This window comes from Phaenicophaeus curvirostris, chromosome W, assembly GCF_032191515.1.
Source record: "Phaenicophaeus curvirostris isolate KB17595 chromosome W, BPBGC_Pcur_1.0, whole genome shotgun sequence".
Taxonomy (NCBI): domain Eukaryota; kingdom Metazoa; phylum Chordata; class Aves; order Cuculiformes; family Cuculidae; genus Phaenicophaeus; species Phaenicophaeus curvirostris.
The window spans coordinates 4,465,934-4,485,160 of record NC_091430.1 but is presented as its reverse complement, the minus strand read 5'-3'; the positions used below and the strand labels follow the sequence as shown (position 1 = coordinate 4,485,160).

Here is a 19,227-nt window from a genome sequence, read left to right as displayed (position 1 = left end):
CTCCTTACTGCACTGTTAGATAAAGGCAAGGGCACACAGATGGCTTAATCACTAATACCAGGCTCCTCTGTTACAATGAGCTGGCTGAGTTTATCCTGCGGCCAAGGGATTTGTGCAGCACAACACAGGCCTGAAGGTCACACTATGTAGAATCATAGAATCATAGAATAACCAGGTTGGAAGAGACCCACTGGATCATCGAGTCCAACCATTCCTATCAAACACTAAACCATGCCCCTTAGCACCTCATCCACCCGTGCCTTGTGAAGCACAGCGAAGTACAGCACAGGCCTGGACCTACTCAGGTTAAGTGAGCACTAACCTGTTGATGTATAGTGGTCTTCCAGTCAGGTTTACTACATCTTCTTTGCCCCAAGGGCACCCTACTGGCTCATATTCAACTTGGTGTCCACCAGGACCCCCAGGTCCTTTTCCACAAAGCTGCTTTCCAGTCAGGCTGCCCCCAGCATATATTGGTGCATGGGGTTGTTCCTCCCCAGGTGCAGGACTTTGCACTTCCTTTTGTTGCCCTCTCAGCCCATTTATTCAGTCTTCAAGGTCCATTTGGAAGGCAGTATAACTCTCTGGGTTGTGTTGACCAACGCTCCCAAGACCTTTTCCACTGGGCAGTTTTCCAGCTACTCTTCCCCAACCCTGTAACATTGCATGGAGTTGTTGTAAGCCAACCCAGCACTGACCCTTGTTGAACCCCATACAGTTGGCCTTGGCCCATCGATCCAGCCTGTCCAGATCCACAGCCTTTCCCTCATCCCCTGTCACCTTGTCGCAGAAGATCAGGTTAGTCAAGTAGGACCTGCCTTTCCTAAACCCATGCTGACTGAGCCTAATCACCTGGCTGTCCAGTATGTGCCATGTGATGGCACTCAATATGATCTATCTGCTCCATAACCTTCCCTGGCACTAAGGTCAGGCTGACAGGCCTGTAGTTCCCTAGATCCTCTTTCTGGCCCTTCTCGTAGATGGGTGTCACATTTCCTAACCTCCAGTCAACTAGGACCTCCCCAGTTAGCCAGGACTACTGATAAATGATGGAAAGTGGCTTGGTGAGCACTACTGCCAGCTCCCTCAGTACCCTTGGGTGGATCCCATCTAGTCCCATAGACTCGTGTGTATCTAAGAAGTGGTGTAGCAGGTCACTAACCTTTTCCTCTTGGATTATGGGGTCTCCATTCTGCTCCTCGTCCCTGTCTTCCATCTCAGGGTATCCCGAGAACAATTGGTCTTGCTATTAAAGACTGAGGCAAAGAAGGCATTAAGTACCTCAGCCTTTTCCTCATCATCCTTTGTCACTATGTTTCCCCCCACATCCAATAAAGGATGGAGATTCTCCTTAGCCCTCCTGTTGTTGTCAATGTATTTATAGAAACATTTTTATCATCCTTTACTGCAGTAGCCAGACTAAGTTCTAGTTGGGCTTTGGACCTAATTTTCTCCCTGCATAACCTCACAACATCTTTGCAGTCCTCCTCACTTGCCTGCTCCTTCTTCCAAAGGTCATAAACTCTCTTATTTTTCCTGAGTTCCAGCCAAAGTTCTCTGTTCAGCCAGGCCAGTCTTCTTCCCCACTGGCTTGTCTTTTGGCACACAGGGGCAACCTACTCCTGCACCTTTAAGATTTTGTACTTGAAGCACGTCCAGACTTCCTAGTCTCCCTTGCCTTTCAGGACTGCCTCCCAAGGGACTCTGTGAACCAGTCTCCTAAACAGGCCAAAGTCTGCCCTCTGGAAGTCCAAGGCAGCAGTTCTGATGAACTAGCTCCTCACTTCTCCAAGAATTAAAATGTTGATGGGAGCATGGAATCAAAATGCAGAGATCAATGTGATCAGCGAGTGTTCACTTTATTGAGCTTAGCTGTTTCTTTATAAACCCTTTTCGGTTACATTACTGGGTGCCCACGAAGGTATCTACAGTGTATTATTGGTTAAAGGTAGCTGTCCATGAGGCTATTACTAACATATTATTGGCTAAACTACTGCACATGCTAAGAAACCAAGTTATACTAAACTTAACTATGTTGACAGTTCTCTTCAATTATTTTTCTTTCAGCCGGTGCTTGTTCCCATAGAAGTAGCCACTACATTCCTCCCAACTGGCTCCTGTTTATCTTTCGGCTCTCTGTTTCAAGACCTTGTTAGAGTTGTTCAGTATTAAACAATCTCACAGCATCCAGGCCTTGTTCTCTGTAAAATGTTCCAACATTAAAAAATCTCTTTTTCATGATTGCTGTGCTCAAGGCAGCTTCCAGCCATCACATCACCCATGAGTCCTTCTCTGTGAACAACAGGTCCAGTGGGGCACTGTCCCTAGTTGGCTCACTCACCAGCTGTGTCAGGAAGTTGTCTTCCACACACTCCATGAACCTCCTAGACTGTTTTCTTTCCATTGTACTGTATTTCCAGCAGATATTCAGTACATTGAAATCCCCTATGAGGGCTAGCGATTGTGAGGCTTCTCCCAGTTGCTTAAAGAATAATTCATCTGTCTCATCATCTGTAACAGACTCCCACCATGATATCTATCTTGTAGGCCTTCCCCCTTTTCTTACCCATAAATACTCGACCCTTTCATCACCATCACCAAACTCTAGACAATAAAAATATGCCCCAACATACAGGGCTACCTCACTGCTTCTCCTTCCTTGCCTATCCCTTCTGAAGAGTTTGTAGCCATCCATTGCAGCACTCCCGTTGTATGAGTCATTCCACCATGTTTCAGCGATTGCAACTATATCATAGTTTCCAGCTGTACAGTGACATCCAGTTCCTCCTGTTTGTTTCCCACACTGCATGTATTTGTGTAGATGCACTTCAGTTGGGTTATTGATCCTGCTGTCTTTTTTGGAGAAAGAAGCCCTAATTCCTATGTGACTGTTCTCAGTTACTTCCATGGTTTCTAATGCAACAACTCCTGTGTCTTTGCTGCTGCGTGGATCTCCATCCCCTACCACTATTGACATGACTAAGATGCAAGTGCTTAAAGCTCCAATTCTGCTAAAAAGTGTGTTCCATTTGTTCCTAACTTTCCTTCTCCTGGATTTCCAGTTTGCCCCAAATCTATAGCTTCTTGCCCATTCACTTGTAGAACACTGAAGGGGTATAGGACAAGTATGTATGTATGCCCAGGCCTCAAAAGTTTGAAAATTCCCTGTTTCCCATGGAAATTGGTTATAATGGTTATTTATAAATATAGTTAAATATGTGCCTTTCATTTGAATTTGACTTAAGCATCTGCCCATTTCTTCTTGATTTATGTTTGTCTGTTAGATAAAAAATATTTTTGTATTCAGTATTCACTAAGGTACCTTCATAAAGGTACTTGTATATAATCTTTTTCACTAAACTAAACAGACTGTACCCTTTGTCTCTTGTGAGTTTCTCGAGTCTTGTTCATTTCTTTGGGTTTTTTTCCCATCCATTTTTTTTTTAACATCCTTTTAAATATCCTATTCCAGTACTTGTATCAACAATGCTGTAAAAGAGGTAAAACTACCTCCCAGTTTCTGATTACTACCATTTCCTTAAATATTCTATTTTCAGGGTTTTTTTCCCAATTCAGTTTTTTATACCTTCTAGTGTTTTTTCTTTTTGTTGTATCTAAATAAAAAGGAAAGATACTCTAGTAGCTCTGTTAGTGAATTTATTAAGATTTTTCTACATAGTGTGAAGTAAACAGCATTTCTGTAATTACTTTATGGCCCTGTACAACCAACATTTATCTGTCATAACACTTGTCTTGCTCTGTTATTGCTAGTCATGAAATAGCTGTAATAATCTTGCAATGGGTTGGTATTGGTTCCATGCTGATGTCAAACATTTACTAGCGGTTGAAAATGAATGAACATACCAGGATGTTTAGGATTTTTGCTCTGAAATTTCATATGAAAATTACTAATTTGATAAGTATTCATTTTATATCAGTGCTTCATGCTTTGTAAAATATTTGTATTTTAAATATATGTGTCATTTCTAAAAGACTTGGATTTGTTATGAGTATTGTGAATTTGTGATGGGTTAAAGAAAAAATAACAATAGTGGCTAAACTTAAGTGCTATGTATATTTTTTGTTATTTTTAAAGTTTGTTTCAAAGGAATTTTTGATCAACCTTCATTCAATTTCACTTCTTCATTAGGAAATATAAACTACTACAGAATTATGTCAGTTCATAAAATTTGTGTCTGAAAGAGCCTTCTAAGCTCTTAACAGTTCAGAGCAACTGAATTCAATGTAGGGGCAATATCTTCAAGTGCAAAAAACCCCAAACCAAACAACAAACCAAAAAATCTTAGACACCTCCTTTTTTTTGATTTTTTTTCCTGATTTTTTTTTTTTTTACTTGAGAGTAAATAAGTATAGTGTTATTGAAGTAAAGTACTTGTCTTGTACTTAAGTACAAAGTGCTTTGCCATATTGGTCCTCAGTCTCATGAACAAGTAGAAGTGAGCCCTCCGAGTGAGGTATTACATATTTTCCAAATGGGATTTTCTTGTAAGCTGTTAATTTAGAGAATGAGTAAACACTAGCTAGAATGCATTCCTTCTATCAGAAATATCTGTGTGACTGAAAAGTAACATTTGCGGAGTTTAAAGAATTTTTTAAGGTAGGTCTATTATTCTGATTTCTTCTGAACTTTCTGATTAATATGTTGCATCTGAAGCAACTGATTTTTGCTGTCATGGTTACTCTGAAAGGAGAATGTTAAAACTGAACATATACTTTTCTTTGGCTCAGGCAATTGTTCTTGTTTGAGTAAATATAACCAATGAAGGAGCAGGTTTTCAGTTCAGATGCTTTAATACGGAATGCTAAAATGGAGGATAATCTTCTTACACAGGACCGAGGAGATGAATTCACTTATACTGGGAGTGGAGGTAGAGATCTTTCTGGAAATAAAAGAATTGGAGAACATTCATTTGATCAAACATTAACACACATGAACAGGTAAGATTTTAAGACTAAATTTTAAAAACATTCCAGACCGAAAAGTTGAATTTTATTCCTTTAAATTAAAAAATACATTTTACCAAATTTTTTTCAAAAAAAGGTTTGAAAAAATAAATTAGACGTTTGCTTAAGGTATATTTATGTTCTGTAAATAGCCTGCCTAAACACTAGGAATTCTGAATACCTTTACATTTCTAAATGTATACCATACTAAGCTGGGTGGAAGTGTGGATCTGCTGGAGGGTAGGGAGGCTCTGCAAAGGGATCTGAACAGTCTGGACTGCTGGGCTGAGACCAACAGCATGAGGTTTAACAAGGCCAAATGATGGGTCCTGCACTTGGGGCACAACAACCCTATGCAGTGCTACAGACTAGGAGAAGTCTGTCTAGAAAGCTGCCTGGAGGAGAGGGACCTGGGGGTGTTGGTTGACAGAATCACAGAATCACAGAATCACAGAATAACCAGGTTGGAAGAGACCCACCGGATCACCGAGTCCAACCGTTCCTACCAAACACTAAACCATATCCCTCAGCACCTCGTCCACCCGTGCCTTAAACACCTCCAGGGAAGGTGACTCAACCACCTCCCTGGGCAGCCTGTTCCAGTGCCCAATGACCCTTTCTGTAAAGAATTTTTTCCTAACGTCTAGCCTAAACCTCCCCTGGCGGAGCTTGAGGCCATTCCCTCTTGTCCTGTCCCCTGTCACTTGGGAGAAGAGGCCAGCACCCTCCTCTCTACAACGTCCTTTCAGGTAGTTGTAGAGAGCAATGAGGTCACCCCTCAGCCTCCTCTTCTCCAGGCTAAACAACCCCAGCTCTCTCAGCCGCTCCTCATAAGGCCTGTTCTCCAGCCCTTTCACCAGCTTTGTTGCTCTTCTCTGTACTCCCTCCAGAGCCTCAACATCCTTCTTGTGGTGAGGGGCCCAGAACTGAACACAGTATTCGAGGAGCGGTCTCACCAGTGCCGAGTACAGAGGGAGGATAACCTCCCTGGACCTGCTGGTCACGCCGTTTCTGATACAAGCCAAGATGCCATTGGCCTTCTTGGCCACCTGGGCACACTGCTGGCTCATATTCAGTCGGCTGTCAACCAACACCCCCAGGTCCCTCTCCTCCAGGCAGCTTTCTAGACAGACTTCTCCCAGTCTGTAGCACTGCATAGGGTTGTTGTGCCCCAAGTGCAGGACCCGGCATTTGGCCTTGTTAAACCTCATGCCATTGGACTCTGCCCAGCGGTCCAGCCTGTTCAGATCCCTTTGCAGAGCCTCCCGACCCTCCAGCAGATCGACACTTCCACCCAGCTTAGTGTCATCCGCAAACTTGCTAAGGGTGCATTCGATGCCTTCATCCAGGTCATTGATGAAGACATTGAACAGGGCTGGACCCAGCACTGAGCCCTGGGGAACCCCACTTGTCACTGGCCTCCAGCTGGATTTCACACCATTTACCACCACTCTCTGGGCCCGGCCATCCAACCAGTTTTCCACCCAGGAGAGTGTGTGCCTGTCCAGCCCAGAGGCTGACAGTTTCCTAAGCAGAATGCTGTGAGAAACTGTGTCAAAGGCTTTGCTGAAGTCCAGGAAGACCACATCCACAGCCTTTCCCTCATCCAGCAGCCGGGTCACTTTGTCATAGAAGGCGATCAGGTTAGTCTGGCAAGACCTGCCTTTTGTGAACCCATGTTGACTGGGCCTGATCACCCGGTTCTCTTGCATGTGCTTCATGATAGCACTCAAGATCACCTGTTCCATGACTTTCCCTGGCACTGAGGTCAGACTGACAGGCCTGTAGTTTCCTGGGTCCTCCCTGCGGCCCTTTTTGTAGATGGGCACAACATCAGCCAGCCTCCAGTCCAGTGGGACTTCCCCAGTCTTCCAGGACTGTTGGAAGATGATGGAAAGGGGTCTGGCCAGCACATCCGCCAGCTCCTTCAGTACCCTAGGGTGAATCCCGTCCGGCCCCATAGACTTGTGACTGTCCAGTCGGGCTAGCAAGGCTCTGACCACCTCCTCTTGGATCATGGGAGCCTCATTTTGCTCCTCTAGCTCCTGGGTTTGTACACAGGCGGAACGACCCTCCTTACGACTAAAGACTGAGGCAAAGAAGGCATTAAGTACCTCAGCCTTTTCCTCATCCCCTGTTACTGTTGTCCCTTCTGTGTCCAATAGGGACTGTATGGTCTCCCTAGTCCGCCTTTTATTATTTATATATTTGTAGAAAGATTTTTTGTTATCTTTCACTGACTTGGCCAATCCAATTTCTAGCTGAGCCTTAGCCCTTCTGATTTTTTCCCTACACAATCTCACTTCCCCCCTGTAGTCCACCCAAGAGGCCTGTCCCTTCTTCCAGAGGCCATAAACATTTCTTTTCTTCTTGATATCCCTCAAGATCTCTCTATTCAACCAAGCTGGCTTTCTCCCCTGCCGGCTTTTTTTCCGGACCACGGGGATGGCTTTCTCCTGAGCTGCTAGGACCACCCCTTTGAAGAGCTCCCAGCCCTCCTGGGCTCCCTTGCCCTTGAGTACTGTCTCCCATGAGACTTCACCAACCAGCCTGCTGAAGAGATCAAAGTCTGCCCTCTGGAAATTTAATGTTACCGTCTTGCTAACCACCCTCTTCACTTCACCTAGAACAGAAAATTTTATAATCTCATGGTCGCTTAGTCCTAGGCATCCACCTACCGCCACATCCCCTACAAGGCCTTCTCTGTTCACCAACAGGAGGTCCAGGAGGGCACCTTCCCTGAAGCCCTGACAGCCCTGACCTTCCCTGACAGCCGACTGAACATGAGCCAGCAGTGTGCCCAGGTGGCCAAGAAGGCCAATGGCATCTTGGCTTGTACCAGAAACGGCGTGGCCAGCAGGTCCAGGGAGGTTAGTCTCCCTCTGTACTCGGCACTGGTGAGACCGCTCCTTGAATCCTGTGTTCATTTCTGGGCCCCTACCCACAAGAAGGATGTTGAGGCTCTGGAGCGAGTCCAGAGAAGAGCAACGAAGCTGGGGAGGGGGCTGGAGAGCAGGCCTTATGAGGAGCGGCTGAGAGAGCTGGGGTTGTTTAGCCTGGAGAAGAGGAGGCTGAGGGGAGACCTCATTGCTCTCTACAACTACCTGAAAGGAGGTTGTAGAGAGGAGGGTGATGGCCTCTTCTCCCAAGTGACGGGGGACAGGACGAGAGGGAATGGCCTCAAGCTCCGCCACGGGAGGTTTAGGCTGAACATTAGGAAAAAATTTTTCACAGAAAGGGTCATTGGGCACTGGAACAGGCTGCCCAGGGAGGTGGTTGAGTCACCTTCCCTGGAGGTGTTTAAGGCACGGGTGGACGAGTTGCTGTGGGGCGTGGTTTAGTGTTTGATAGGAATGGTTGGACTCGATGATCCAGTGGGTCTTTTCCAACCTGATAATTCTATGATTCTATGATTCTACGATCTGCATAAAGCAACTAACCATACAGTGGCTATGGAGTACTAAGGTTGACTGGGACTTTCTCTACTAGATCAGACATTGAATGTGCTGTGCTTCTGTCAAGCACCAAAACTGTGTGAAAAGGCTCTGTGCTCAGAGGAAAAAGAAGAAAAGCCTGACTGTGATACTGACAGAGGAGGTGACAGATGCAACAGAAACAAGAACATGGAAAGGAGAGAGGCAGGTTTTTAATCATTAAAGCAAACTTTTTAGTGGAACCTGGTTCCTCTGCTCTCAGCAAATGTTTGTGAAATTGGCAAGGTGTGTGTCTAGTTGCTTTGTAGTAGTTGAGGTGCATGGAGTATTACATAGTGCTACCAGTTATCTATTTTGACTGGCTGGTGGTAGTCTTTGCTTTGGATCTAATGTTCTTAGCCCTTGTGATGATTGAGGGAGATATGGTTGCATATAATAGAATCAGAATTGGTTTTTTGTTTGTACAGAATGTTTTCTTATTTTGTCTGTAGAAAAAAAAAACTTCTAAACCTGCATTACTTCACCTTTCTTTACTTTTCTGTATATTGCAGGCTGTAGATTTTGCCATATTTTTCTGAGTGCCGTTGTTTCTTTTGTGGTCCATGGTTGTGTTTGAACATGATTCCAGAGACTTTTGTTCGAACATGATTCCAGAGACTTTTGTTCATCCACGCTCAAAAGTGTATGGCTATAAAAATATTTTATGTTCAAACTGTTTAGTCAGGGAGGGATTCATACTATCTTACTCCAAGTGTCTAGAATAGGACCTATATTAATAGTAGATAAAAGTTAATGTTCCAGGAGAGACTCAGAGCAAGCTGCAGCCTACTTATGCTCATCAGTTGTATGGAGATCCAAATAACTAAATTTAGACAATAGAAATACTGTTGCTTAATGTTCCTCTACATTATTATAATGTTGCTCCACGAAATGCCAGCTGTCTCCATGAGATTTATTCCCCTGTATTTCTTTTGGAAGGGTAAAGGTTTATCCATAAAGATTTTCACTTCCTGCAAAAACCAATACTTTTCCCCCCTCATGCATAGAAATTCTTGTTCTCATCCATTCTTAAAGCTAGCATGTCATGTGGGAGATGCTGCAACTAAACAAGGAAGAACATTTTTTTTCTATGTTTATTGATATTTATTCTTTTCTGAATCTACTGATGATCCATCTATACTCTTCTAGATCAAAATACATAGAAAAGAAAACCATTATGCTTTGCTTGGCTCTGAATTAGTTTGTGGAATGCAATTTGCAAACTTTGGTAGTTAATGGACTAATAAGAGTAATATTTGTTACTATTTTTGATAGGCACTATGTACTTTATTCTTATGTTACTTTTCACAATGTTTATCAGTTCACATACACTTTAAAAGCCTAAAAATATGCAGTAATGTGGAAGAGTTAGAGAGATAATTTGCCATTGTTATGACTTTTTAAAATGCTTCCATGTTACTTGATAAATAATTATTTTTAAAAATGAAAAAATATTGAACCTTAAGGGACTTGGTTCTTTTGTTTAACTGTATTAGCTGAATTTTCATCATGAACATTTGGAACTAAATATATTGTATTCCTATTCCTATACTCCCACATGATAGAGTTGTTCTTGGTGCTTCTATTGGTATTTCAGTCTACCGAAGAATTCACTGCAAATTCTTCTTCTGCTTAGTAAACATAACTGGATAAGGCAAACAAATTTGATCTTGTTACACTGATTCTCAATAGCACATTGTATGAAACAATATATTTTATGAAGATATTTAATGTGATTTTCAGGGCATTGGCCCTTAACTGTGATGCCCCATTGGATGAAAAAAATGGAGCAGAGTCTAAAAACTGGAGAGCTGGAAAGCCAGTCCGAGTAGTGCGCAGTTCAAAAGGACGACGGATCAGCAAATATGCCCCAGAAGAAGGCAACAGATATGATGGCATTTACAAGGTAATACAATTTTTAGTGTTTATATAGCATTACTTTTTTCTTAAGACGTTTTTTTAAGTGTCTTCTGTGTGTTACATAGCAAACTCTTCATTATTGCTTTTGAAGCAATGATTCTTTTCTTACCATGAGGATAGTTTAGCGTACTTTGTTCTGTAGTGAAATGAATGCATGCATTCCATCCATTCCAACTGTGATAGCGACAGATTGCATGGAATGGGTCCACAGGAGGGCTACAAAGATGATCAGAGGGCTTGAGACCCTCTGCTATGAGGACAAGCTGAGAGAGTTGGGGTTGTTCAACCTGGAGAAGATAAGGCTCCAAGGAGATCTTAAAGCGACCTTCCAGTACCTGAAAGGGGCCTACAAGAAAGCTGGGGAGGGAGTTTTTACAAAGGCTTGTAGTGATAGGACTAGGGGCAATGTCTATAAAGTGGAGAGGAGCAGATTTAGACTAGACATAAGGAAGAATTTCTTCACAGTGAGAGTGGTGAGACACTGGAATAGGTTGCCCAGGGAAGTTGTGGATGCCCCATCCCTGGAGGTGTTCAAGGCCAGGTTGGATGGGGCCTTGGGCAGCCTGATCTAGTGGGATGTGTTCCTGCCCATGTCAGGGAGGCTGGAACGGGATGATCTTTAAGGTCCCTTCCAACCCAAACTATTCTATGATCATTCAAATTTCTTCTTTGCCTTGAGACAATAAGGTATGACTAAATGCATGTATTTGGCTTGTGGTAAAATAATGACTACCCAGAATAATATTTGCTGAACTTTTAGGTAGAATTTCTTAAATTTGATTTGAGGAGCTACTGAGGAGCAAAAACATAAACATCTTGTTATTTATCCTTAGGTGGTAAAATATTGGCCAGAAATTGGGAAATGTGGGTTTTTAGTTTGGCGTTATCTTCTGAGGAGAGATGATTTTGAACCTGCACCCTGGACTTCAGAAGGGATGGAACGATCAAAGAAACTGGGTCTAAGTGTACAGGTCAGAATCATTGTTCACAAAGTTGCTCTGATATTCTGTTCAAGTAAATGGAGTATTAAATTTTTTAATTAGAAATGTGAATTAAATTTCAACCCCATTTTTCATATACTTCAATGAGGCAGGGTCTAATATCAAAAATATTTTAAATCATCTGTAATTTGAAAAACTATGATATTGGCAAAGTAGAAAGAATTGTGGAGGAAGTTTTCTGCCTTAATGGGAAATTACTCTATATATATGAATCAGAAAATTATGACTTTGAATACAGTTTTGTGATCCTTACACTGGGTAAGATTTATAAAAGTAACTCTTGTAATAGTTGAATCTTTTTCTTAGAATTTAAGAATATATATGTTTTTATGCATTTTTCTCTAATTGTAACTTATGCTTGAGGAACTATTCTAGATAGCATATTTCCGGCAGGGACTTTGGCACTGTGAAATTTTTGGCAGACGGGAAGACTCAAAGTAGTATTTTTTTTCTTCAGCAAACCAATCATTCCCTTTGGATGAATTTTGCTACATGACATCATCTTCAACTTTAGCTTTCTGATTTGTATAGTTGGAGTTGTAGATATGGATATAAGGTGCCTTTTAATAAAAATTTATTCTAGATCAGATCCTTTGTCCTAACTACAGTTTTCTAAACATACATTAATTTAAAAGCTTTCCTGTTTATATAGGGTTTTAAAAAATATTTTTATATTATTTCAGTATGTAGTCATAGGGGTTTATATTCTTTTAGAAAACAGACTTGTCGGTATTAGGACATTCCCAGATGCTAGTGGATTTTGTTGTAAATCTGTTTTTTGGGGTTTTTTTTTTTAGTATCCAGAAGGTTATTTGGAAGCCATGGCTAGTAAAAAGGATAAGGTTAAGAAGCAAACTGTGAAACAGGAGCCAACCAGCCAGAGTAATGGAAACCAGAAAAGGACAATTGATGATGGTATTTCTTTTTATTTCTTAGTGTTAGAGCTCTGTCAAGTTATATGTAAGCCAATAGGATGAAAACTACAAGGAAGTAGGAAGTCATTTGGAATCCAAATGTACAGTATTAAGTGCTCAGTAATAAAGTAGGAAGCTGGAGATCTTATGGTGGTTTTCTGTATTTGTAAGTTTTCTTTTTCTCAAACTACACAGAAAAATGAACAATATTCTGTGTTCAAAATAAAGCTGAGTAATTTGAATTGGAGCTTTATTAAATCATCACATGGATATGATTCATGATTTAGCTTTCTAGAAATAATTTTGTCTTCCCTTTTTAAGAGTTCACACTGCCACTGTTACTGTATCTTGTCATAATTTTAAACAGGTATAGAGGAGACTAAAAATGCATCCAAAGCCATGAGAATGGGAGATGGAGGGAAAGGGGAGGCTTTCCAACTGACCCAGCAACAGCAGTGGCTGATTAAAGAAGACTGTATGAACCAGAAACTGTGGGATGAAGTACTTGCTTCTCTTAACGAAGGACCAGTATGCTTGCAACTTGCTTAAATTATTCTTTTTGAACCCTTCTTTATATAGAGTTAGGAGAAATGAGGCTTTGTTAAAACCTAATTCACTTGCTTAAAATTGCTGAATACATGCTATCTGTTTAGAAACAGTTGATGGGGCATATAATTTTATTCACTTAAGGAGACAGAAGAAATATAATCATATTGAGACTTAGAAACCAAATTAAAATATTTTTAACTCAAGTTTAGCAGATTATTCCACTCACTATAGAGAGAACCTTAAGCAAAAAAAGAGGAAATACTTCCCCAGGTGTCAAGAAAATAGCAAGGATAGTTCAAGTTTGAAGACATTTGTGGAATTTTTTTTTAGTCTCTGATGGAATATCCTCCAAAATATTATGTCCTTGAATATTAATTAGCTTTATTGATGTGACAATTCATAGTTATTTTAGTTGTTTTGCAGAAGAAAATCAATCAAGATATCAGAATGGTAAAGATCACTATCAAGTCAGTGAAAGAACAAAATATTAGATGGAGAATGGATGCCTAAAAATGAATGTACAAAAACACTTTATCTGGGAATTGCCGTGGGCTATTTGCTTTGCTTCTTTGACAGAAAAAGCATCCAGTAACTCCTTGTTCTTCCACTTACAGTACTACTATTACTATAATGCTACTGCACTTTTATAGGAGATGATACTGTAAAGTTATAAATTATCTTTGGGTTGTCCAACATTTGTAAATATTTAACTTTCATCTCTTAGCTATGTGGCAAAATACAGTAGATAATGTGTTTCTAAAGCAACAGAAAACAGTATCTTAAGAGAAATCAATTTGCTACAAAGTTATTTTCCTATAAATTCCTGCCCATAATTTTGATTGCCCTTGGTGACAGCCATATAGAAATTTCAATGGGAATCACACAACTACCATTAGATAGCTGCAGTTAAAATATAAATTTAATGCTTGAAACAATCTTTCCACTTTAATTGTTTTGGGTTGAGATGAATCTGATATTACTAAAATTATTGAAAAGAACTCTATTTTGAATAACTTTACTGAAATACCTGAGATTAATGTCTCTCTAAACATGCTTGTGTGTGTAAGATCTATGGCACAAAATTTATCGCACATTCTTCAGAGTTGCTCTGAGAAGACTGAAAAACAGGAAGGTTTTTTTACCTGTTCCAGTGTATTTCAGAGTGAGAACTCAAGAAACCAATTAAACTCCTCCAGCAGGTGCAGAGGTGAATTTCTCAGTGAAACAGGTATACAGCACATTGTTCTCCCTTTGCAGAGCAGCAGCAGCAATCATTTATCCATCATGGATGTGGAAAATTCTAGCAATGATCACTAAATACAGATATTAGATTCCAAATCCTCTGACTTGTGCTAAGAATCATGCTTGATGGACCTACTGATTTATTTTTAATGATAATAAAGTACAAACAAATAGCCTTCAAAACCTTAGTTCTAAGTTCTTTGACATCTGGAAAAGCAGGGAAATTCATTATTCGTAAACTTGCTTTCTAAACAATTTGTTAGCCATGCTACTTCTCATGGATGTGAAGGATATAAGATGAGCCTTCCAAAAAAATTTAGTGTAATAAACATAATTTATTAAATGTGTACTTTACACTGAACACAATAGAAGTTCACTTCTGAGTGAATAAGAATGAACAAGAAGTTGTAAACAATAATAATATAGGGACTGAGCAGAAGATAGAGATAATAGCAGATGATGTGGGAATGCCTTTATGTAAATGTCCATGAATACAGAAGTAATGGCAGTAGTCTTTGGAAGGAAATCTGTAACTTGGACTGAGACTTGATCGCATTAGAAAAGTTTCAGTGTAAGCAATCTTTGCAATGTCAAGTTGTCCTATCACACTGAATTTAACAACTCCTAGCAATTGTGTAACATTATTAGAATATGCTAACTGTGAGTTTGGGAAGAGTAACCAGGATGTTGAACAAGTATCTCATGATGTATCTCTGCATTTACCAAATGCTATGAAGGCCAAATTTTTTTGCTCAATTTAGGTCTGTGAATTTGACTGTGAATTTATAATTTAAATATAAGTAATAAAAATGCCTTCTTTTGTTTGCATATTTGTGAATGTGCCTCTAATAGATCTACTTTTCTCTTCTTTTGCCCTATACTAGAATTTCCTGAAGAAATTGGAACAATCTTTTATGTGTGTCTGCTGTCAGGAGCTGGTTTACCAGCCAGTGACAACAGAGTGCCTCCACAACGTCTGTAAAGTAAGAATAATCACTGTATTGCTCTGGGCTGTGTTCTTGGCCTTGACAAACACTGATCACCAAAACCAACATATATTTTAGGAAGGCAATAATTATTGCTTAGCAGTCTGAGCAAGAAATGTAACATGCTTGCTTCCAGTTGTGTGTATAATCAATCTTAATTTTATGTAAAGATTAGTGGAAAAGTATTTAGTATAATTTCTTATAGGCATGATGCATCAAGTTTATAATTTCATTGTAATTGGTGGAGCTATGCTAGGAATTTAGTTGTTCGAGGAGCTAAATGTTGGTAATATATGATTAAGTTAATTTTATGTAGTTAAGAAATGAGAATAGAGCAAGAGTGTTCCTTCAAAGAGCTGCTTGCTACACAGAGATAAAGTAACACTTACTTCTTTGTCTTTGTATGCCCTAGAGCTGTTTACAGCGCTCTTTTCGAGCTGAAGTCTTTACCTGTCCTGCCTGCCGCTATGATCTTGGAAAGAACTACACCATGGTTCCTAACAAGATATTGCAGACACTACTTGACCAGTTCTTCCCTGGTTACAGTAAAGGACGATGATGTGTTCAAATCCTTTCATACTTCTCCCTCTGACTTTATAGATAGTAAAGGAGAATAAACATCTAAAACCAGTGAACCAGCCAGCTTGATGGAACTGAACCTATTGTCACATTTTGAAGCAACTAATCCTCTTCCTCCACATCACCATCATTCTTCATGTAGTGAGAACTCTAAATCTCTGCTGTCTTGAACATCAAAGATAGCTTTGGTGAGCTGACAAATAATTTTTAAAGAGAGAAAAAAAACAAACAAACAAACCAGAAGCTCTAGGTCTAAGTGGTGAGTCCTAGCTGGTGCTTAAGTTATGATTTGTTTTTTTGCAACTACCTCAGGTAGAGGAAAACAAATTGTGGGAAGGAAAATCAGTACATAAAGTTGTAGCTACCCAGTGCTTTCTTAATTTTACTTTTGTCTAGTCTATGTGGTTCGATTTAACAAAAAAAGCCAAAAAACCCAAACACCCAAACCAAGACAACAACAAAAACCAAACAGCATTTAAGTCAGCTAGATTAAAGAACAGCAAAATCTGTGGTGCGCATATTCATTTTTTTTGTCTGTCCTTCATTATGGTGGGTTTTTTTGCAAGAACAGGCTGACTTTTAGTCTGTTCTTATGAGCTTCACTGTGCTTTTTATTGTATCTTATGCAAACTGACTAATAAGGACTAATGAACAATAGGAATGCATTGTTGCGACAGTAGCATGAAGTGATTGTGATATTTTGCACTTAGTGGATATTCAAGACAGTAGTTATGTACAAAAAAATCATATAAAAAATCCACTTTTGTATTAGTTTAAAATGGATGCTTTTAGTAGGTCTTGTATCTGTGCCTATAAATCTATATAGGATTGAAGACAGTGCTAGCTTGAAAAGGGTTTAAATTGCTTCATATGGTGACCTGAAATTTTATATACAATATATTCCCCCCAAATATACATTATTAAATATTTTATGATTCAGAAATGTTGCTAATTTTATGAGTTTTGTATTATATAAACCTCTCAAATTATGATATTTAAAATTAAGATACTTTTTTTCAGACAACATAATATTTCCTTTAGGCAAGCTTCTTATTCTTCAAACTTGAGTCTTCGTATACCTGAATTCATTCATCAAGAAAACAGAAGAATGTTTGCTCGAATTAATTTCTAAGCCACTATGCTGCCCACCCACTTCCAACCATGCCTTAAGAAAAAAAAAAATCTAACCTGATTCAGGGCCTTACATGTCAGATATATATTTCTCATGCAACAATGTTTGAGCTACAGGTGCAGCTATTCAGGCTTCTGCTTGAGACAAGCATGAGTAGCCCTAGCTCTATATATCAAGAGCAGGAGTCCTGAGACCTGCTGCAGGAGAGAGCCTTTCCTTCCTGTTAGCACTGTATGCTGTGGGATCCCAGCATAGTGATCAGTAAAAGGGTTGTCTAAATAGTCATGGGGTGGTACCAACTGTGTAGAGTCTGCAAAGGAGATATGCCATGATGTTGGAGGGAAATAACAACTAGATATTTTTCATGTGTGTCAATTCTCATTTCAGACCTTTGAAATACTATTTATTGTTTGCTGTTAAATATTGTTTGAGGATGCATTCTATCAGTAAGGTATTATTTTTGATTTGTTAATAGTTTTATGTAAAGTGATAATCCCCTTTTGAGTGCTTGTCTACATGTACATTCATATTGGAGAAGTATGTGCAGTATGACGGATTCAAAACCTTGCCTTCACCTCTATAATGAATCAGATAAATTTAATTGCTCTTTTTTTCCTATTATTTTGTTTTCATTTAGTTTTAGCTAAAGAATTTCAGTTGCACTGTACTAATGCTTTAATGTTGGTAGCATCTTGGATCATGTAATACTGACGACATGCATTGTTGAACAATTCAAAAAGAAGTTAAAGCTTCAGCTTTTGATCTTTTTGTATACTTCCTAGGAAATTAGGTTTTGGTTCTATGCAACAACCATATTAATATTAAGCATATGGTTTGAGAACTGTAGATGGTTTCCTTCCTACAGATTACCAGTTAGCTGCTGGGGGCAGGGGGGCGGGGGGCAGAGCATGAGTTGCATGAGTATCTTCCGCAAAGCTCTCTGTATGTGTGTGTGTGTGCGTGTGTGTTTTCACCAGCAAACTTCAAGCTGGACTAGCCATCAAGTAGTGGGGGGGCCTCAGGTCCAGGCCAGGGTATCAGGCAGGCAAGGGGCTGTGCTGATATGCCCAGGGGTATCTGTGAGTGTGGAATGGCTATGAGACAAGTGTGTGAATGTGTGCTGCTGAGCATCAAGCTGGACTAGCCGGTGACCAGGGGACTTGTGAAATGGGTAAGAGGACCTGAGATCCTGGCAGGGATACCAGGAGGACAAAGGGGGCTGTGCCAACACTCAAGGGGTCTACAGATGTGTGTGTGCTTGTGCATTTAAAAACAATAATGCTCCTGCAAGAATAATAGTCCATGTAGACAGTTCTGGTTCTTTGGCCTTGATAGTGCATATGACATCTCTCCAGGCATAAGGTCATGGGATGCCAGTTTGTCAGGACCCACTTCCAACACGACTAGTGTTTGGGCCTTCTCCAACCTGCACAGTCAAAGGAGGTTCGTTTGATATCTGCATGGCAATTCAGAGGCCAACAAGTCTCTCAGGGTAAAAGTGAATGCAGCGTTTATTTTGCACACAGCTAAAATAACAGACTGAAAACTCGGGTGCGCTCCAAGAGGCAACTTCTGAAAGTTGTAGAAACAGATTTCAATCTGGTCCGATTACAATCTGATACCTTGAACACAGCCAAGGTAACAAAAAAAGACACCTCGAATTTAATCTGACACACACTCCATGATGCCAATAAAGGAGAAAAAACACAGTAAGATAAGTGAAACAGAGAGCGCGGGCAAAAGGAAGAAAAAAAATAGTGGGGGGGAGGTCACCACTCCAATGGACAATGGCAGTTTCTCGAGGACACGTGGTCTATCCAGCAGTAGCTCCAGCAGCAATTCTTCAAGGTCGCGTGGTCCTGTAGTTCTTCCAGGCTGGTCCAATTGAGAATGGCGGGCACGTGCCACATGCCTCCTTGCAAGTTGGGGGGTGGGGGGCAACACCTGCTGCTGTGCCTTCTCCCCGCTCTGTAGCAGCCTGCCCAGGACAGTGAGGCCATCTGGCCAGGGGAAGAGGAGGGAAGGGGGGAGTGGTGCTTGCTCTTACACCTTCCCCACCTATTGAATCCGATGCCAAAGGCCACACACAGCCAGCCAGCCCTCAGACAATGTCTGAGACACAACAAAAATAGACGAGTCGGTCTTTACATTCCACCACATGGCTTAAACATTGGTTGCAGAACTCAAATCCAAGTTGTCTATGGTGTTGACCCTTATACAGAATAAGGGGAGAGGATAAGGAGAGTAAGGCTGAGAGAGAGAGAAGGAAGAGATATAATGGATAGAGGATGAAATAAGTGAAGGAAAAGACAACCAGGATGGCACTGATGAACATACAAGGATCAATAAATAACTGAACCAGTATAAATATGAAACCAGAATCAAGATTAATATAACAATAGCCAAGTCAACCACTACAAGAATAAATCCAGCAATCAAAAAAAAAATTTTCATAAATAACAGCTC

General features: G+C 40.4%; 1 protein-coding gene across 1 annotated transcript in view; it reads left to right on the top strand.

Moving 5' to 3' along the window:
* The window catches only part of LOC138732942 (E3 ubiquitin-protein ligase UHRF2-like), a 36,209-nt gene extending 18,788 nt beyond the window's left edge, over positions 1–17,421 (top strand). The window contains exons 5-11 of the mRNA XM_069879743.1: positions 4,853–4,959; positions 10,182–10,344; positions 11,192–11,329; positions 12,157–12,274; positions 12,641–12,801; positions 14,949–15,047; positions 15,463–17,421. Coding sequence (XP_069735844.1) covers positions 4,853–4,959; positions 10,182–10,344; positions 11,192–11,329; positions 12,157–12,274; positions 12,641–12,801; positions 14,949–15,047; positions 15,463–15,609 — 933 coding nt within the window. The 3' untranslated portion in view covers positions 15,610–17,421. The remainder of the gene's footprint in view (positions 1–4,852; positions 4,960–10,181; positions 10,345–11,191; positions 11,330–12,156; positions 12,275–12,640; positions 12,802–14,948; positions 15,048–15,462) is intronic.
* Positions 17,422–19,227: the final 1,806 nt, after the last annotated feature.